Source organism: Phoxinus phoxinus, assembly GCF_949152265.1.
Source record: "Phoxinus phoxinus genome assembly, chromosome: 21".
NCBI classification, from domain to species: Eukaryota; Metazoa; Chordata; class Actinopteri; order Cypriniformes; family Leuciscidae; genus Phoxinus; species Phoxinus phoxinus.
The window spans coordinates 28,930,932-28,949,987 of record NC_136896.1 but is presented as its reverse complement, the minus strand read 5'-3'; the positions used below and the strand labels follow the sequence as shown (position 1 = coordinate 28,949,987).

Sequence of the window (19,056 nt, the reverse complement as noted above, 5' to 3'; positions counted from 1 at the left end):
TTATATCTGTAAACTTACATATTATTTGGTCTGAAGTTTTTCTTTGTTGAAATGGAAAGCATGAACCCTGTGGTTTTTCCTTCAAATAATTATTTTATTCTATAATATGAAAATAAGTGTAGTGCCTCTGAAATAACTCATGATTGTAAAATAACAAAAATACTGATCTATATGAGGATCATTTAAAAGCTAAAATGTCAAGATTTTGGAGCAAATGAGTTTCAGAGTATTTCAGAATTCAGAGTAATTTTACATTACACATTTTATTATTTATTGTGAATAAGCAACATATAGAACATTTAACATTTTATCAGTTCATACATTCCCTGGAAATCAAATATCATGAGCTTTTAACTGAATAATCTGCAGGAACTCTGTTGTTGGTCATTTATTATTTATATGCAACATTTTAATAAATGCGAGTTAATCAACACTTACACCCAGTGGTCTCAAGAGAAGTTAATAATCCATGGAATAATAAATCAACTACTTTCCACACAGGACATTTGAAGTATTACACCTTATAAACCACAAGCGGTTGTATTGCAGTAACCGGCATCATGTTCAGACGAATCATGCATACACTGGCACAAGCATAATAAATACATTTATTAAAATGAACAAATCATACTTTATCAGACATCAGATTAAAAAAAAAAAACATTCAACTGCAATAGCATTTGGTAGTGTCAATGGAGAGCACGTTTACAAAATGTTGTCACTGTTAAAAAGATAGAAAGCGTAGTGTAGTTTTGGCATGTTCACGCAAACCACTGGCCGGCAGTGAGGAACGTGTTTGTGCAAATAACACATTTAAACAGTCATGTTTATAATCATCACACACTGGTGTTTCAATGGAAAAATTCAAAAAGTTGTTTTCTACTAAATAAACCACTCTATTAAAATATGAATGGATAAATTAGCAAGATTTGCAACAATTGCTTTTGGTCTGTATATTTTCAGTTCAATTGCTCGACTCCATCCAAGAGTTTCTGCCTGCACGTCCGGAGACATACTGAGTGCCTTCTGTCATCCACAAATCACAAACAGAGAAGAGCATAAGCTGAAAAGCATTGGCAATAGATGAGCTGGTGGTTGCATAAATCTTAAAAAAAAAAAACACAATAAACTGCATCAATACTGTTTTTTTTCTCGTCCATGGAGGCGTTCATGAGATCATCTTGCACATGAATTTATAGGATTGTGCAGGACATATTTATGGCCCTTAGGAAAAAGACAAATCTATAAAGATGATGTAAAAGCCACAAAAATGTCTTAAATCATTTCAATGAAAAATCCCCCAGTAAATCACAATCCTTTCAAAACACTCTTACAACAGGGACTCAATATCTGTAAATCATTTGGCAAAAACAATACATTTCAGGACAACAATAGATTACAGCCACCCCGTTTCTCCATATAAACATGTAACGTACCAAACAAACACGTGTTGACTAGCTTCACATGAAGAGTTCGGTCAGTGTCGGGTCTTGCGTGGACACCACTCAGTGTCTGGGTAGAGCAGGCAGTGAACGCTTTTAAACCTGAAGAGATAATGCTTGCTTAAAGTCAGCATGAAATCAAAATAGACAGTTATTTTCTTTATATAGAATAGTGCAGTGTTTATTACATGTATTCAATTATTTATCTGTGCACATGTTTTTTTTTATGAATGCATGTGCCCTGAAATCTTTAATCGAAATAACTTCCCCTCCCTCTTCTCTGATGATGTGTTTACTGGCGTGTGGGCGGGGCAACCTGTCACTCACATGAGATCCACCAATAGCAAACCACAACCATCCAATCAATTCCCCATGGATAAAATAAAGTCGCGCCCTACATTTATTCTTGTTCTAGAAGCCGTTTTACTCGGATGTACGTCACAATAGGGAAGAAAAGACTACACAACTTCTACACTACACAATTTTCATGCCTATTACTCTTCTTTTTACATGTTCATCTTGAAAAAGCTCTGAAAACTCACAGTCCCTCCAGTGGGAGTTCTTCTCTATATCAGTGTCAGTGTTTCTGAACTCCCTGAAACGCTTCCATTGTAGTCTTGAGTTTTATTCCCAGAACGAGCACGTCACAATATTCCTCATTGAAATAATTAATACGCAGAATAAAGGGGCGTGGCCTGGTTGAGTTAGTTAGTAGTGTGTTGAAACTGGCTGTTATTGTAAGGGGCGGGACATTTCCCAAACACACTCGAAGTGCTCAACCAATCATTCACAACACACTGATCCAGCTGACCAATCAGAGCACAGCGTGCTATTCGGAAGGAGGGGCTTCATAGAGACAGGAACAAAACAGCGGTGTGTTTCCCAAAAGCATCATTAGCCAACTATGGTTGCAACTTAAAGGGATACTTCAGGATTTAGCATTAAGCTTTGTATCAGTAGAAAACCTGTAGTATTTTCAAATTACCATGCTTCCCTCCCTCATATCCCCCTGAGACGAGAGATTTATGTATTTTTTGTCTGTAAAAAATCCTCAGATGACGGAAAAATCGTCATTTTGCGTCATCTGAGGATTTTTTGGCCAGAGGCTTGAGACTACAGCCAATAGAAGGCGCTAGATCTGCATTTTTCTGCAGTTCTCAGATATAATTTCCGTAATTTATAGCAAAAAAATCTGCCATTAATTCAAAATAAAACAATCAAATTAAAAGAAGTTATTACTCCACCACCTGCGTGACATCTTTAACCAATGTGGTTGAACAACAAATTTGATATGATATGATTTAATACTTTATTCTTTATATGATATATATACTTTATTGATCCTGTCTTGCAAGAAAATGTCAGACTGATAATAAAGTATTGTATCTTATATCAATTTGCAAATTTGGTTTCAGGAAACAGTCGTGACTAGCTAGTTGATTTCTTTAACGCTGCATCGTACTACGGTAGTTCAGCAGTGAGTTATGTTGTTGTACCTGAAACCCACCCCAGGGCGTTACTGACAGACAGTGAAGAGTCAAATATGTGAAAAATAATGTGTTTTTTGAACTATCAAGCATATAAACCTATTCTAGTAGAGCCCAAAAACGAAAAATCAAGAGTAAATGAGCAGAAAATGGCCTTATTAATACAAATCCAGCACTGAAACTTTATTTTTAAGTGATGAAACAAACTGTGGTTCAACTCAGTATTTGTTGGTGTGCATGTGTGTGTGTGTGTGTGTGTACCGTGAAGGGTCTTCAGCCAATGAGAACACTCCCCCAACACTGACCACATTCCTCCTGTTCTCGAATCCACCATAACTGAGGGTCACCTACGGAGGAAAGCACAGTAACACAAAAACTGTGAGGATCATCATAAGAGGCATCATGGGATTGGAGTAGGCAGGTATTATGCAAGTAGGATATTTATTTACACAGATGGGGCAAAGTAGAGGGGTGGGAGTGATCTGGGATCAAAGCCAAGCCCTCAATAAATGCCGGAAGTGTACACTCTGGCATTGAGTAATGATGCTCATTAACTATGCCCTTGTAGCCGAGCTGCACCAATCACAGCGGTGTATCTGATGTAGGCGGGCCAGAGGCGAGCTGAACCAATACTAACCAACTGCAGAACCACAGACGACGACAGCGCTGAGACGTCGAAGTCATTAGTAAACATTGCAAGATGGCTGTGGATGAACACCAGTTGTTTGAAACGGCTTTGGCCGCTACAATGAAAGATTTAGACTTAGCTTTTATCTAAAAGAGGAACAGAAGACAGCGCTCGAATCGTTCCTTTGCAAGAAGGACGTTTTGAGTCTAATCTACCAGTTAGCTCAGTGTATTGTTGTGATTGGTCATAGTGTTATCCAATTGACCGTTCGCAAAACCCCGCCCTCGAACGGTTCTCGTCCAATCCTAGCTCAGCAACTGTAACTAAGGAGAAGGACCTCCGTCAAACATTCCGATTTCAGCAAGATAGTGCAATGATGCGCCTATGCCAGTGAGGTCTGCACGGGCTTAAAACTTGCTGTATTTTATGATTGCTTGCAACTATTATTAAAAAAATAGGCTACATGTACAAACACCGTTTCACTACGGCACTGCGGCCCCTCATCAGTCAGCAAACAAGAGGAAAAAAAGAGAAAAAGCACGGACTTACTAATTACGAAACTTTGATGTGGTTGAACAGGTACACATGTCACAAATTCCTCTGGAACTCAAACATTAAACTTCAAAACAAAGTTCGCGCAGTTGCACAACTATTCTCACAAATATATCCTTCTCAGTAGTTTGAGTTATGAATGAAGAGAACAGCATCGAGAGTTGATGGTTTCAGCGCGTCCTCTGATTGCAGTGTTGTGACTGAAATAGCGCACGCGGGAGCACATGCGCAAAACAGTTTTGTAAAATGATATATGATCAAATAAAAATGATTAATATATAATTTTACAAAACTGTTTTGTGCATGTGCTCCCGTGCGCTATTCTGTCTATATTTCTGTCGTGCACTGGAGGATATGTCTGCTGCATTACTCCAAAACCAATCACTTAATGTATGGAGCTCAACCCAGCCATTGCTATGGTTCACAATTGTTTGACGGGCGTAGTAACAATAACTAAGGGGCGTGGCTTTTGCGAACGGTCAATTGCGTGCAGTGAGATTTTCAAATGCATGCTTGGTGCCGCCCCTCGAGTTGGGCGATTTTCATTAGTCGATGCCAGACCATTAATCTTTCAGATCTGGGTCTGGATTTCCAGGCTAGAGTGCTGCAGGACTAACCCTGTAAATCCTGACATACAAAATAATTGTAAATTTTTAAAATGGTACAATTTATTGAGCCTTCCGACAACAAATCTTGGTGAAATCGAGGAGGAAAAAACACCTCCAATTTTATTCAGAGAGCCAAACTGAGCAAAAATATACAATTTGCTGCAGATGCTGATATTTATATGGATAAATAGTAAGATGAAATTCTGATAGCTTGTAATGTAAATCAATGAGATCTTTATAACACTATATCTAACATAAAATGCATTTAAATATCAGTCATCACTCTATATCTGCCAAAAATGTCTTAGTAAGATGATATTTAAATGAGGGCTGTGAAACAATTAATCGCATCCAAAATAAAAGTTTGTGTTCACATAATAAATTTGTGTGTACTGTGTATAATTATTTTGTATTTGTAAATACACACACGTGCATGTACACATTTAAGATTTTTTATTTATTTATATATAACTTTTATATAAATCTATATACAGTATATACATGCAAATATTTCTTAAATATATACAAGCATGTGTGTGTATTTATATATATAAAATAATAATTATACACAGTACAGCGTTTCACAGCCCAAATTTAAATGCATAGTTTTACGAGCAAAGCTCTGTAGGTTTAAAACATATAATGCAATGCAATACAATGATGATTAAGAGATTAACAAATAAACCTTCCTCAAAAGCCTGATGATCATGTTTAATACATTTCGACATGCTTCAAGTGTTCATCTTAAAATATTACTAACAATATAAATGCTTTGCTACTCTTATATGTTTACTTTATAAAAATCAGTAAAGGCCTAAAGGTGGATGCATTTACAATTATACTAAAGGCCTTTTACTTGCTAAAAAAAGTGTGAACTATCACATGTATCTATATGTAGATACATATATTTATATTTATATATGTATATGTATAGTATTTATATGCATTTAGTATCTACTATGTAGTAGATTGTGTGCAACAGGTTTTGATCATATTGATTATGTAGAGGCCTTTGAATTCCGCATATCAAATATGAAACGTAGCGGTAACATTTATACAAGTGTACCTGTTAAAATGAAACGTTATGCTGAACATCTGTAAAGATCCCCCAGCTCCTCCCAGCGATCTGACCTGTTTGAGTATGTTGTCTGTAGGGAGTCTCTGGAGATTCTCCAGGTGTGAGTGGAACAGGCCCGTGTGTGTCAGAGGAACTTCCAGCAACGCCTCGATGATGTAGCCTACTGTACAGTCGTCTGGGAGGCGGATCTTCTCTGCAGTCGTGATGAAGTTCCCAAGACTGTGAGAGAGAAAGTGCGTTGTGTACACCAAAACGCTTATAACATCTAAGACAGCTTATCGATTAGAATGCAAACCTGTGTTAGAGATTTTTTTACACGTATAATTTCAAAGTTATGGTGTCTTGAATATATAATTATAAGGTGTTGACATCAAAACCGTTGCATTGCAAGTCATGTGCTCGCTGAATAAAGCTGACAAGAATGCCGGAAGGCGTGTTTACATGCAAAGTGGATCTGGGGTAACAGGCATAAATGTATGCATGCCAATGATGTTTTGTTTAAACCTTTCCTACGAAGAAAAAACTTGTGTAACAACAGCATGACCAGTGTAAGATCACAGAGCCAAGGCAACACTGCAAAAAAATGCTTTTCTTACTTTTGTCTGGTTTCCAGTCCAAATATCTAAAAATTCTTAAATCAAGATGCATTTACTAGATGAGTAAAATGAGTTGACATAAGATATTAAGTCCTGTTTTATCGGGGAAATTAAACAATTAAAAAAAAGATAAATGATCTGGCAATGGGGTAAGAAAAATAATCTTAATTCAAACAGAAACAATATTATTTTTCTTACCCCATTGGCAGTTAATTTTGCTTTTTTAAACAAAAACTCACTTAATTTTTATTTATTTCCCCAGAAACAAAGACTTCATATATGTCATTTTACTCATCTAGTAAATGCATCTTGATTTAAGAATTGTTAGATATTTGGACTGGACATTTTCTGCAGTGTAAGTGTGAGCGTACCTTGCCCATGGACTCATTTTGAGCGCTAAGCCTCGGCTGATGCAGAATCCAGCTCCTCCAGTGGCGAACCAGAACTTCACGGACACCTGCAGAACACACACACGATTAATACACTTCCATTCAGAAGTTTGGGGTCAGTAAGATGTTTTTTTTTTTTTCAAAGAAATTTATACTTTTATTCATGCATTAAATTGATCAAAACAAACTGACAGTAAACCATTTCTAATGTTACAAAAGATTTAACTTTAAAATAAATGCTGTTCTTTTGAAGTTTCTATTTAAAAACAAAATTCCTGAAAAAAAGATTCCACTAAAATCTGAAGCAGCACAACTGACAGATCAGCGTATTAAAATGATTTCTGAAGGATCGTGTGAGAATGAAGACTGGAGTAATGATGCTGAAAATTCAGTTTTCACATCTTGTGAAAATGGCATTTTACCACCCCTTTACAGCATTCAGGGAAACTATCGTGAGATGTATCGAACACAAAGGTATATCGCCATTAGATACCGATGCCGTTTTATCACCCAGGCCTACTCTTTCCAGTCAAAGCTCACCGATCCGTCGCTCTTGACCCTCTCGGCGGCCTCTATGGGGTGGTCCAGACTGGGTCGGCCCAGATACACATCTTGTGTGTGAGAGTAAGACGACAGCAGCTCCAGCAAACTGGGCAGGATCACATAGTTATCATCATCCACGTGACAGAACCACCTGCAGAACACACACGGGGGAAGACAGAGCGCATGAAGACACGGCCTCTTTATGCTGATCTCTTTACAAGGCTTAATACACTAATGTTCAAAACCCGACCGTTAATGGGATCATTATGAATTTTTAAATGTAATTGAAAGAAGTCTCTTCTGCTCACCGAGTTTGCATTTATTTGATCAAAAATACAGTAATATTGTGAAATACTATTATGAATTAAAATAACATAATAATATGTAATTTATTCATGTGATCAAAGCGGAATTTACAGCTTCATTACTCCAGTGTCACATGATCCTCCACAAATCATTCTAATATGATGATTTGATGCTCAAGAAACTGATTCAGATTATTTTATTTAGTGCCATGTCAGCTTTCAAAGCTATTTCCATGGCAAAAATTCAATTACAAAAATACAAGTATCATATAAATACAATAAAAACAAAACAAACAAAAACAGCAAGTCATATTATACAAGATTTTTTAAATTAACATATGATAAAAAAATCCAAAACCTTTACGGGCATAATCTCATTAAATATGTCCTTAAAGGTAGGGTAGGTCAGAATTGTCTAAAAACACTTTTATTCAAATTTGTTTAAACTGTCTTTATATACCAATACATAATTAAAATGCAAGTACTCTGAAATAGAGAGTATAAAAAACCGAGTGGCTCTAGTGTATTTAATCTTCAATAAACACAGCTCATTAATTCCATTCACTCCCACCTAAAAACGACCGCGCGCACGTGGGCAGAGCCAGTAATAGCGGCGGTAGTCATGACGACGGCGAGTGACAGTAGCGCAAGCCAATCACTTGTTTCGTCCCGGTAGGAATTAATGAGCTGTGTTTTTTGAAGATTAAATACACTAGAGTCACTCAATTTTTATACTCTCTTTTTCAAAGTACTTACATTTTAATTATGTATTGGTATATAAAGACAGTTTAAGCCAATTTGAAAAAAAGTTATTTAGACAATTCTTACCTACCCAACCTTTAAGTGAAGTAACTTCATAAAAGAGCATTCTGCGTGAATTAATAAGTCCAGGTCAATCCAATAAAATGATTGACGGATAAGGGAATTTTACAAAACATGCATAAAGTTGGTTCATCACCTTTAAGCAAAAAAGCACGCGTCAAACTTGTGTGACCCATACGACATCTGGTGTAGACCACTTGATCAAGTCTAGTTTTAAAATTGATAAAAAGTCTGTTTGTAATTTCCGAATGAGTTTCATACAACTTATTATTCTTGCACATATTCCACTCTTCTAGCCATTTATTTTAAATATATCGATTAATAATCGGTCTGATATCTGAGGGAGGAATTTGACATTCATTAACTTCCTGATTAAGAGCATCCTTGCTTAAGAAACAATTATGATTATTATCAATGTTGAGAACAGTTGTGCTGTGTAATATCTTTGCGGAAACCCTGATATATTTTTCAGGATTCTTTGATAAATAGAAAGTTCAAAGTAACAGCAACATTTTTTTTGTAACATTAGAAATATATTTCCTGTCACTTTTGATAATTTGAATGCTGAATAAAGTATTATTATTACTTAAAGGAAACGTATGTAAGATTGTGTCCAAAACTGATACTGCAATCACTTCCAAATTACTGTCGAGCGGGTGTATCCTTTTCAATGGTAATGTTTCACTGTTTCCACAGAAAATATAAAGCAGACTGTTTTCAACATTATATTAATCAGAAATGTTTCTTGAGCATCAAATCATCATATTATAATGATTTCTGAAGGATCATGTGACACTGAAGACTGGAGGAATGATGCTAAAAACTCAGGAATAAATTACAGTTTAAAATATATTCACATAGAAAACAGTTATTTTAACAGTTACAATATTACTGTTTTTACTGTATTTTTAATATTAGCATTGGTGAGCATAATCAAAAGCACTAAAAAATCCACACTTTATGCTTAATGACTGAAACATCTGCTGATAATGACGATGACGACTGTATGCTATGATTTCATGAATTGGGAGATTTCCATTTAGTGAGATGAATTTCCATTAAAGATGAACTCAACTTTTTTTGTGACTCGATGAACTTGTCGTACTCCACAGACATCTTGCAGCACAGGGCTTGACGCGTGTGCGCCGCAGAGCAGTTGGTGTTGATGATGTTGAGCCCTTGAGGACACAACGACAGACCGCTTTTAGGACATCACAATGTTTAGACAGAACATAATTTCACATGACATGCTCCATATCATGATGAAATGAAGCATGAATATGAGGATCTTCTAACTAGGCATGGGTCAGGATGGTCGGCTAGTCGAGTAGTGAGATTTTATTATGACATCTAGATTTTTTTCTCTTAATATTAAGCTGTAAAATGGGTGATTATTTAATACCTGCTTTCTGCCTGAGCTCCTTATCCTCCCCATCAGTGAAGATGAACGTCTGAAACAGAGAAAGTCAGTGTTCAGTCTGCAGGAGCCAGAGATGCAGTGACCAGTACTGTAAAATACTTGTAAGGCTGAAATCATCTTTACACATTTTCATCAGGGATTCACTTTTTTTTTTTTTGTCAGCCGAACCCCTTTGATCTACATTATTTACCTCAAGAACCCACTGAGAATTTGAATAATTTCAATAATTTAACAACACATTCACATGTTCATGGTTCTCTGATGTTGATTAATGGTCACATGACATTCGGGTAAATATCTCATGCAATTGTTTATATAAATTTATATATATATATAATTTGAATTAGTTTTTATTTTTGTATTCTCCTCTTTCATTTGAATTTTAGTTAAAATTGTGTGTTTTTGTCCATTTTTTTAAGGGGGTTTCTAAGTCCAAGTAGTTTTCATTAATTTTTGTTTTAATTATTTTAGTACATCAAGTTAAACAATGAAAATAAGAATTGACAATTTTCAGAAACAAAAAAGTTAACGTTTATTTTATTTCAAGTAATGAAAATGTTAAAACAAATAAGCAAATAAAATAACTAGTCTTTTTTGTGTTTGATTTATAATTTTAGTTCATTGTTCAAAGTTCAAATGGTGGTTTCTGGAAGTAATAAACAGTAAAAAAAACAAAAACCAGTAAAATGCCAATGCCCCTCTGTGAACCATCATATATGATTATATTTTATGAATAACTTTGTTTCTTCTTACTTTCGCATTCAGTAATGTACATTAGGGTGTTTTGTGTCATATTTTATGCCATTTAGTGAAAGTGGCGTGCAATTTTACAAACATTTATTGATAGTTGAGGTAGATTGGTATATTAACAATATATGACTTAATGACATTTACAGTTTTGAGTTGTAAAATACACCAATATGCCATCCCAAAATACCTGAAACAATTGTAAAAAAATTTAACCGGATATTTGTTTAATGAAGAGTAAATAAAGACAATTTTAATTTTTGGATGAACTACTGCTTTAAAGTCCTCCATACTCTGGAAATGTCACAAACACTGGAAATGAAAGGGATTCTTGATATTTTCTAACACTTGGTACATCTTGGAAGTTGCCAAAGTTGGAAAAGTTGAGTTGCACTTTGGAAAACTTTCTGAACAAAGCCACTGTGAGAATGTCTGAGATTTTTTTCCAGAGTTAAAAGCTTAAAGCGGTTTAAACAGGATTTAAGTTTTCCAATGAGTGATGTCTCCAACAAAATGAAGTATTGTGTACGCATGTAATTATCATTTGAACCTTTTTTTCAGAAAGAGTAAGTAAAGAACTGCTAAAAGTAAAAGGTTATTCAAGTAGAAAGTCATAAGGACCAAGGTTGAGGAGTGGACTTTGCCCCAAAGTCTGGACAGATTCTGCAAATCTAATAGGGAAAGAATGTTTCTTCTGGCATGAGCTGGCACTTACCAAACACACAATCTGCCTTTATGAGCGAAGCTGAATTCTTGAAATTTCTCCTGGGCATTTTAGCCCTGTTGTGCAATGGCAAAACAATGGTTCTGCGCTGCTTTACAGGTTAAGTCAATCTTGGGGCCCCCTCGGGCCCCACTCAGCACTCTGGAGAGGCCTCGGGAAGGGGGAGAGTCTACTCCCCTGCCGCCTTTGGCAGTCAAGTAAATGTGCTTGGATGAAAGCAAACACACTTGCTTGTGTCTGTGAGTCTCGGGTTGCTGAGGAACTTCCTCTTCCAGGGGGCCCGAGGGGCACCAACACCGAACCCCCCGTTAACCACACACACTCTTAAGCACCAGGCACACCGCCAGAGAGCAGCTGCCACACTTCCTCCTCGCAGGTTTACGCTGACCACTGAGTGTATTAACACCTTTAAACATGTCACTGGCCAATTGCAAAGCTCTGCAAAATGGCATGCACGGGTCCAGAAGAGCAATGAAGTCCACATGACATGGAAGTTCAGCCTATTTGTTTTGCATTGTGAACGATTCACCCATGCATTTTTTTTTTTTGGTCAAAAAACGATCTTCCAGTAAAACATCAGGGTTCTGGTGATCATTTAGTTTGAAACAGTTTAGAAATAAATCATGACAGCACTTCAATCAAATGACTAAATATGATGTAACATGTAAAAATTACTAGAAGACTTGTTTGACCTTTTTAAAAATGCTAAATTATCATCAAATAGTTAACTTTATTTTGAAATGCTGTCAAAGCGATTAATCGCATCTTACATAAACGTCTGTAAATAAATATATAATATATGTGTATGTGTATATACATTTATATATAGCCTATATATACACACACAAACATATTATTAATTTATTATTAAGTATATATATTTACAAACTTTTATGTTAGATGCAATTACCAGTAATCGTGATTAATCGATTTGACAGCATGACTTATATTTAATTTTCTGTATAAATGCATTTTTTCACTTTATGTTGTTGTGCATGTTGTTTTAATGCAGATACTAGATGTGCACATTAGGGATGGGCGACGATTAATCGCATCAAAAATAAAAGTTTGCGTTTAAATAATATATGTATGTGTACTGTGTATAATTATTTTGTATAAATACACACACATGCATGTATATATTTAAGAAATTTTTTTTTATAGATAAAATATTGAGATTTATATATAATATAAATTATGTATAAATATATACATGCAAATAGTTCTTAAATATATATATGCATGTTTTTACAAAATAATTATACACAGTACACATACATATATTATTAAAACAATACATTATTTAATAAACTTTTAATAAACAATAAATACATTTTTATTTTGGATGCGATTAATCGTTTCACAGCCCAAAGTGCACAGAAGACTGAAATACTTTCTTGACTTCTGTCATTGCCACAAGCCAATGATGAGCCGTCATCAGACGATTGATGATCTCATGTGCAATTTGATATTTTTCATTATTTATTTTTCGATATTAATAAAAAAAACGAAAGTGTATTTTTGATTGGGGATGTCTCGATTGTGATACAGAATTTGCCGTTTTCAGAGAGTTCAATTAAATGTTCATATTTACATTTTCATTGCATTTGAGGAGAGAACTACCCTGCCGATGTAATAAAAAATGACAAACAGATCAAAAGAAAAAATCTATGTGTAACTTGGGAGTTTTACCTTTAGTGGATGCCAGAATAATAGTGATTATTTATAAGTAATAGACGAATACAACGCTTTCCTACCTGTTCCTTGGCTTTGGACACCCAGGTCTGAGACAGGAGCTGCAGTCTAGACTTGTGATACTTCCTGGTGGTCTTAACGGCAATAAAAATGTCTCTCAAATCCAACGAGTCTTTGGGACGGGACCCAGGGGAGCTGGCGTGTGCAGCGTCCCCATCTAACATCGTGTGTGGGTCCCAGGGTCGGCCTCCGGGAGGAAGTGGGTGAACGACACTACCATCCTTGGCTTCATGACTTCCTTGGCCGGGGTTCCCGTAGAGGTCGTGTCTGCGTCCGGCGGGCTTGGCACGGGGTCGCGGTAGGGGCAGATCCGCCTGGCGCTGCGGAGGTTGTAAGGAGGGAATAAGGAGCACCAGTAGGGCACAAAATGCCAGGGAAAGCAGGAAGCAGATTTTGTTGGTGCCGACATGGGATAAGTGCATTCTTCCTGTACTCAACGCCAGCTCAACCGCCCGCGCCTGCCTGACTCGCCGCAACAGCACCCATCTTCACTGCATCACTGCGGACCCTACGTGATCAAAACCACATGTACATATAAATACATTTTCATTATCTTAAATTAAATATCTCAAAAAATTAAAGGTTGGGTAGGTAAGAATTGTCTAAAGAACTTTTTTTCAAATTGGCTTAAACTGTCTTTATATACCAATACATAATTAAAATGTAAGTACTTTGAAAAAGAGAGTATAAAAATTGAGTGACAATAGTGTATTTAATCTTCAAAAAACACAGCTCATTAATTCCTACCGGGACGAAACAAGTGATTGGCTTGCGCGACTGTCACTCTCCGTCGCCATGACTACCGCCACTATTATTGGCTCTGCCCACGTGCGCGCAGTCGCGCACCCGTTTTTAGGTGGGAGTGAATGGAATTAATGAGCTGTGTTTATTGAAGATTAAATACACTAGAGTCACTCAGTTTTTTATACTCTCTATTTCAGAGTACTTGCATTTTAATTATGTATTGGTATATAAAGACAGTTTAAACAAATTTGAATAAAAGTTTTTTTTAGACAATTCTGACCTACCCTACCTTTAAGATAATTAATAATAACTCTCTTGAAGGAGAACTCCGGTCAATTTTAACATTGAGTTTTAAACCTGCTTTTAGCCTCTTCGCATTCTTGATGTGTCATTACAAGTGCCCAGCCATGTGAGTGATTCTTTTAGAGTGAACACGGTGAATCTGACTGCAGTAGATGTGAATATAACATCATTTTTATTCATATCTTTCACATCTACTGCAGTCAGATTCACTCGTGTTCACTCTGAAGGAATCATCCAACATGGCTGGGCACTTGTAATGACACATCAAGGATGTTAAGACTAAGAACTGGTTAAGTTTAAAACTTGCCCCATTGAAGTCAACAGGGTGCAAATTTTAAAAAGAGGATAACACAGTGTAGGCAACACCGATTTTTGTCGTTGTTCTCTGTATTGACAGCACTCCAAATTTACAAAAAAAATGAGCTCAATGTTAAAATTGACCGGAGTTCTCCTTTAACATGAACATTATAAAATAGGGGTGGGAATCACCACCAGTGGCCACAAGATACAATATCACACTCCTTAAGCCACAATTCAATATCACGATTCCTAAACCACGATAATTTCATGATTCCTAATCCACGATACGATATTTTCACGATTCCTAAACTACAATTCGATATTATCACGATTCCTAAGCCACAATATTATCATGATTCTAAAGCCACGATACAATATTATCACGATTCCTAAGCCACGATATGATATTATCATGATTTTTAAGCCACAATAAATTTAGCTTATTAAGTGCAGAATCTAATGTTTTAGAAAGATACATAAATTTGCCATTAAAAGTGTACTACTTGGATGCTAGATGGCACTATTTGCTTATTTTAGTTGTGAAATAGTCTAAACAATGACACAAAGAGAATGAGAGAGATGCAGTAGTGCTGATTTACAGTCTGAAAGAAATTTCAAATGGTTATTATTTCATATTAAAAGCGCAGAGCTTACATTAATTTCCACAATATTCAGAATCCCGAGCCAAAATTCAGGCTCTGAAAAGAATGAAACTTGCCATCCGTGTTTCGATACAATATTCCCACACAAAATATTGTGTTACTGTGTCGTTATAAAACTGTTGCTGTATGGATTTTTGGCCCCAGCCCTATTATCAAAACAAACAAATCTGCCAGGCTCTTTAAATGTTCAAACACGGTTTCTTTTATTCCCCCCCCCAAAGCACATTGTGCAATCCAATGAAAGCATATGCATTGAGTTTCATTTTGGCACAGGCAAGCATCCGTCAACCCTAATAACAGCCTAAGCCATCAATGCGAGCCATTTCCGGTCTTCTATTTTCAGAGTTGAACTGATACCTCAATCAGTCACAGATGTGGAAGCTGAAGGCTGCAGTGTTGGCATGAAATCATATTCATACTCAGTCAAGACCAGTTGAAAACTCTCCTAAATGTGACAGAAACAATGCATAAAGTGTTCCTATTATGTTTTTTCGAATATTCCCTTTCATGCAGTGTGTAATAGAGCGGTTTGTGAATGTTCGAAAACAAAGTCGAAAGTGCATGATAAATAAATATATCGTCTCCCAAGAGAAAGAATCGACTCTGAATCGCCTATACGAGTCTTTTTAATTCGAATCCCACTGTGTGACGGGTCTACGTCACTAGAAGAAACATTTGCATAATGCCCACCTATGTTAAGTTCCCGCATGTGCACTGCGATAAATTAGAAATATACACATTAGTTTGTAGATGGACATACTGTGTACAATCGCTGAGGACTGAGGAAGACTCCTGACGCAGCTGAACTTCACTTATGCTAATCGCATTGCGGTAGACCAATCACTACAGACTCGGTCATCTGGCGAATCAGAGCAGACTCGAGGAAAGGAGGGATTTAGTGAGACTGATACATCCGTCGAGTCATTGGATTGGACGGCTGCAGATTCATTCCGGCATTGATAGTGTTGACAAAGAAACGCATCAGGATTAGCCTGGGTGACACCTTCTCAGTCGTAACAGAGTGTGGGTTTGGGGAAGGTTCATTCACAGCCCATCACCAACGGACGTAACTCAAATGCCTCTGGGCGCAATTGGATAGACCTAAAACCAATCAGAGCAATCGTCATCGACTAAAGCCCGCCTCAACGTTTGTGATTGGTGCCTCGATTTGGAAAAATTGGAAATGGGCCTGAATGAGCTCTTGGCTAGACGGACTTGCAGAGCAAATCTCAAATTTGCCGGAAGTTTCAACCAGTATGACAAAAAGTGTTTATAAAACAATTTGCCTACCCTACCTTTAAAAAACAATGCCCAAATGTATCAAATATTTCATGCTGAATATGTCCTTTTATGTAACTGCTAATTCTGGCCCTCTAATTTGATTGGGTGAGTCTAGTCCAAATCTGATTTCACTGCGGATACAATGTATCCTGATTAAAACTAAGCCATGTTTTCATTCTTTTTGCATCATTTGACAAAACCACAGCCTGAATGGAAAATGCTTTTGAAGAAACTTTTTAGGGGCAAAAATGGTTTGGTGTGGTAAATGATGCAACAACTGAGAGATAGTCATAACCGAAATGAAAGGAAAACTGATATAAATCACTTGCAAAATCCTGAAATTGTTTTGATTTGTTTGTTTACATATGCAGCTCTTACATTCTTAGTCTTACTCATGGTTAATGTTGTAACTTATGGTTCAAATTAAATTATTCTTTATTATGAATCTGAATTTTAAATGATCTTAAGGCTACTATTAGTTAGTTAGTCATATTGTGGGTTTATTTATTCATTCTTAACCATTACCCTAAGTGTTTACTGAACTGATAAAGTGTGTAAAACAGCCTGCATCTGTATAAACGTTTAAAAAAATACTTTTGAGAAAACTTTATTAGATGCAAAATCGTTCGTTGTGTTGATTATGATGCCACAATTGAGACAGCTTTAAAAGGGGAAAAACGAGATTTGAATTGCCAGAATAAATGTTAAAATGGTTTAAAAAAAAATACTTTTTGTTTAGATTATGAAGTTTTAAAGATGTAGTAATATTTAATATACTTATAATAATTTCACATTTTTTATCATGGAAATGTGTCTAGGACAAGAGTAAAACATATGTAAATATGATTGCATAAAAGCATGTAACTTATAGAACAAAAAGAAAAAAGTTTAAATCAGTTTTAATAAATAATCAGAAATTAGGACATACAAAATGAGGAACAGTGACCGATACTGAATGATTATTATACAATATTAAACATGATGTCCAAAAAACAATACTGCACTGCCATAGTACCATGATGACCAAAAATCATACTATTGCCACGGTATTTAATGTTAGTTTAAAGTTATTTTAGGCAGCGACCTGCACTAAATGTTTCATTTAACTTAAGTTACACCATTTTCGAGGCATTTGTCTGCACTGAGTTCACACAAACCGCACAGAGCTCACATAAAGGCTTTAATACAATTGTAAACAAACGCGAGTGAGTTTAATTTCACCGCGACAGGAATTATTGACTGAATGAAAAGTGAATGAAATGAAAAGTCTCTTACCGAGAGCGATCAGACGGGGTTCATCCTCCTGGGGGCTTTTAAACGAATAAACCCGTCAGGTCAGTGAAGATCATGCCACACTGGAGCAATGCGAAGGCGACAGCACTACTGGCGATCTTTGTTCGTCCTCGTCGAGTAAAGTCAGCATGAATCATCCAGATTCAGAGCCTTATTGTTCCTGCTTTGACTTCTTCGCTTCTCGAACTTATCTGGTCATTTATTAATACACAGTTCCTCCCATCGTGCGACTGCAGCTCTCTCCTGCTCAGCTGTGAATCACTGCTGTTGTGTGTGGAGTTGTTTTAATGACCCTGTGACTCACTGTGCTTTGCCAAACATTACTAACAACTACATTGTCCTTTCTGTAGATGTCTCGATGCCAAAGGCTTTGAAAACCACCAGCGCCCTCTGGCGGATAAGACGTGTCATAATGTCCTTGTGCTGATGGTGTCACATCAACTCCATCAGATGGGATATTTTATATAGGTTACAAAAAAAAAAAAAACTAGGGTTTACTTCTGATTATTTTTTATGTAAATTGCTCATTCTGTGGTCTCCGAACTAAAGATATGTCTCATTTAATTAGGCACCCAGGCCTACTAAGAATCTCTGGATAAACATTTGTTTTCTGATTTCTCAATTTGTTAGACATTGTGTTCTGGTTTTACACATCATGAGAGAGAAGAGTTAGATGTTTTTATTTATTTATTTATTTAGATCTATCTTTCTTACACAACACAAGTGTAAGTTTAGAGAGAGTAACATGTATCTTATTTCTGATTCTTCTAATAATAAAAGTGTAAATCTTATTAATTTCTTGCTCCCTTGCATGTAATTCTGTTATTATGTATGTCTTTGTTGTTTTCTAATAATAATAATAATAATAAAACTTTAACCAGTTGTCTATTATTTATTTATTATTATTTTACATAACAGCTTTCTTACATTATTTCTTAGTTTTACTTTAGTTTAGGTTAATAATTTTGGCTCATGTTTTAATGTTTAATTATAATTTTATATAAATTATATTACTATTAGTAAAAAAAAAAAAAAAGTATTTCATTAGAATCAGGTGGATTTGCCCTGTTTTAAAACAGCCTGCATCTGCATAAAGATGTAAAAAGTCAAAAATTCTAAAAGTCTATTTTTATTATTATTATTTTTTATTGACGGTATCTGCTGTTTTTTACGCTTTTAATCAAGACAGACACCGAAAGACAGTGTCTGTGAGAGTAATAAAAAAATAAAATGAAAAATCACTCTATCCCTGATCATATTGTAGCAGAATAGAATAAAAAATAAAATAACTTTTGAAAAAAATAAATAATAAAATTAAAAATCACTTTATCTTTGATCATACTGTACCCCCGGAGAATAGAATAAAATAAAAATCAC

General features: G+C 35.8%; 1 protein-coding gene across 7 annotated transcripts; it reads right to left on the bottom strand.

The window, feature by feature from the left end:
* Positions 1-108: 108 nt before the first annotated feature.
* rfng (RFNG O-fucosylpeptide 3-beta-N-acetylglucosaminyltransferase) lies at positions 109-18,115 on the bottom strand. 7 transcript variants are annotated; one of them, XM_079595799.1, is made up of 10 exons: positions 17,662-18,113; positions 13,099-13,604; positions 9,853-9,901; positions 9,526-9,628; positions 7,321-7,474; positions 6,763-6,848; positions 5,849-6,014; positions 3,191-3,276; positions 1,437-1,544; positions 109-1,063 (listed from the first exon to the last, which is right to left on the bottom strand). In XM_079595799.1, the coding sequence occupies exons 2-9, from the start codon at positions 13,516-13,518 to the stop codon at positions 1,478-1,480; spliced, it is 1,131 nt and encodes a 376-aa protein (XP_079451925.1). In that variant the 5' UTR covers positions 13,519-13,604; positions 17,662-18,113; the 3' UTR covers positions 109-1,063; positions 1,437-1,477. The 7 variants fall into 7 exon arrangements, 4 of the variants coding, with proteins under 4 accessions (XP_079451925.1, XP_079451924.1, XP_079451923.1 ...); XM_079595798.1 differs by having other exon boundaries at positions 200-1,026; XM_079595797.1 differs by having other exon boundaries at positions 233-1,224; positions 17,662-18,108.
* Positions 18,116-19,056: the final 941 nt, after the last annotated feature.

Coding starts and splice junctions, on each gene's coding strand:
- rfng (XM_079595800.1), bottom strand. CDS start 13,518: ATGCACTTATCCCATGTCGGCACCAACAAAATCTGCTTCCTGCTTTCC. Junction 9,629..9,852: donor GGAGCTCAGGCAGAAAGCAG/GTATTAAATAAT, acceptor TGTGTCCTCAAG/GGCTCAACATCATCAACACC. Junction 3,277..5,848: donor CAGACAACATACTCAAACAG/GTCAGATCGCTG, acceptor TTTCCTCCGTAG/GTGACCCTCAGTTATGGTGG.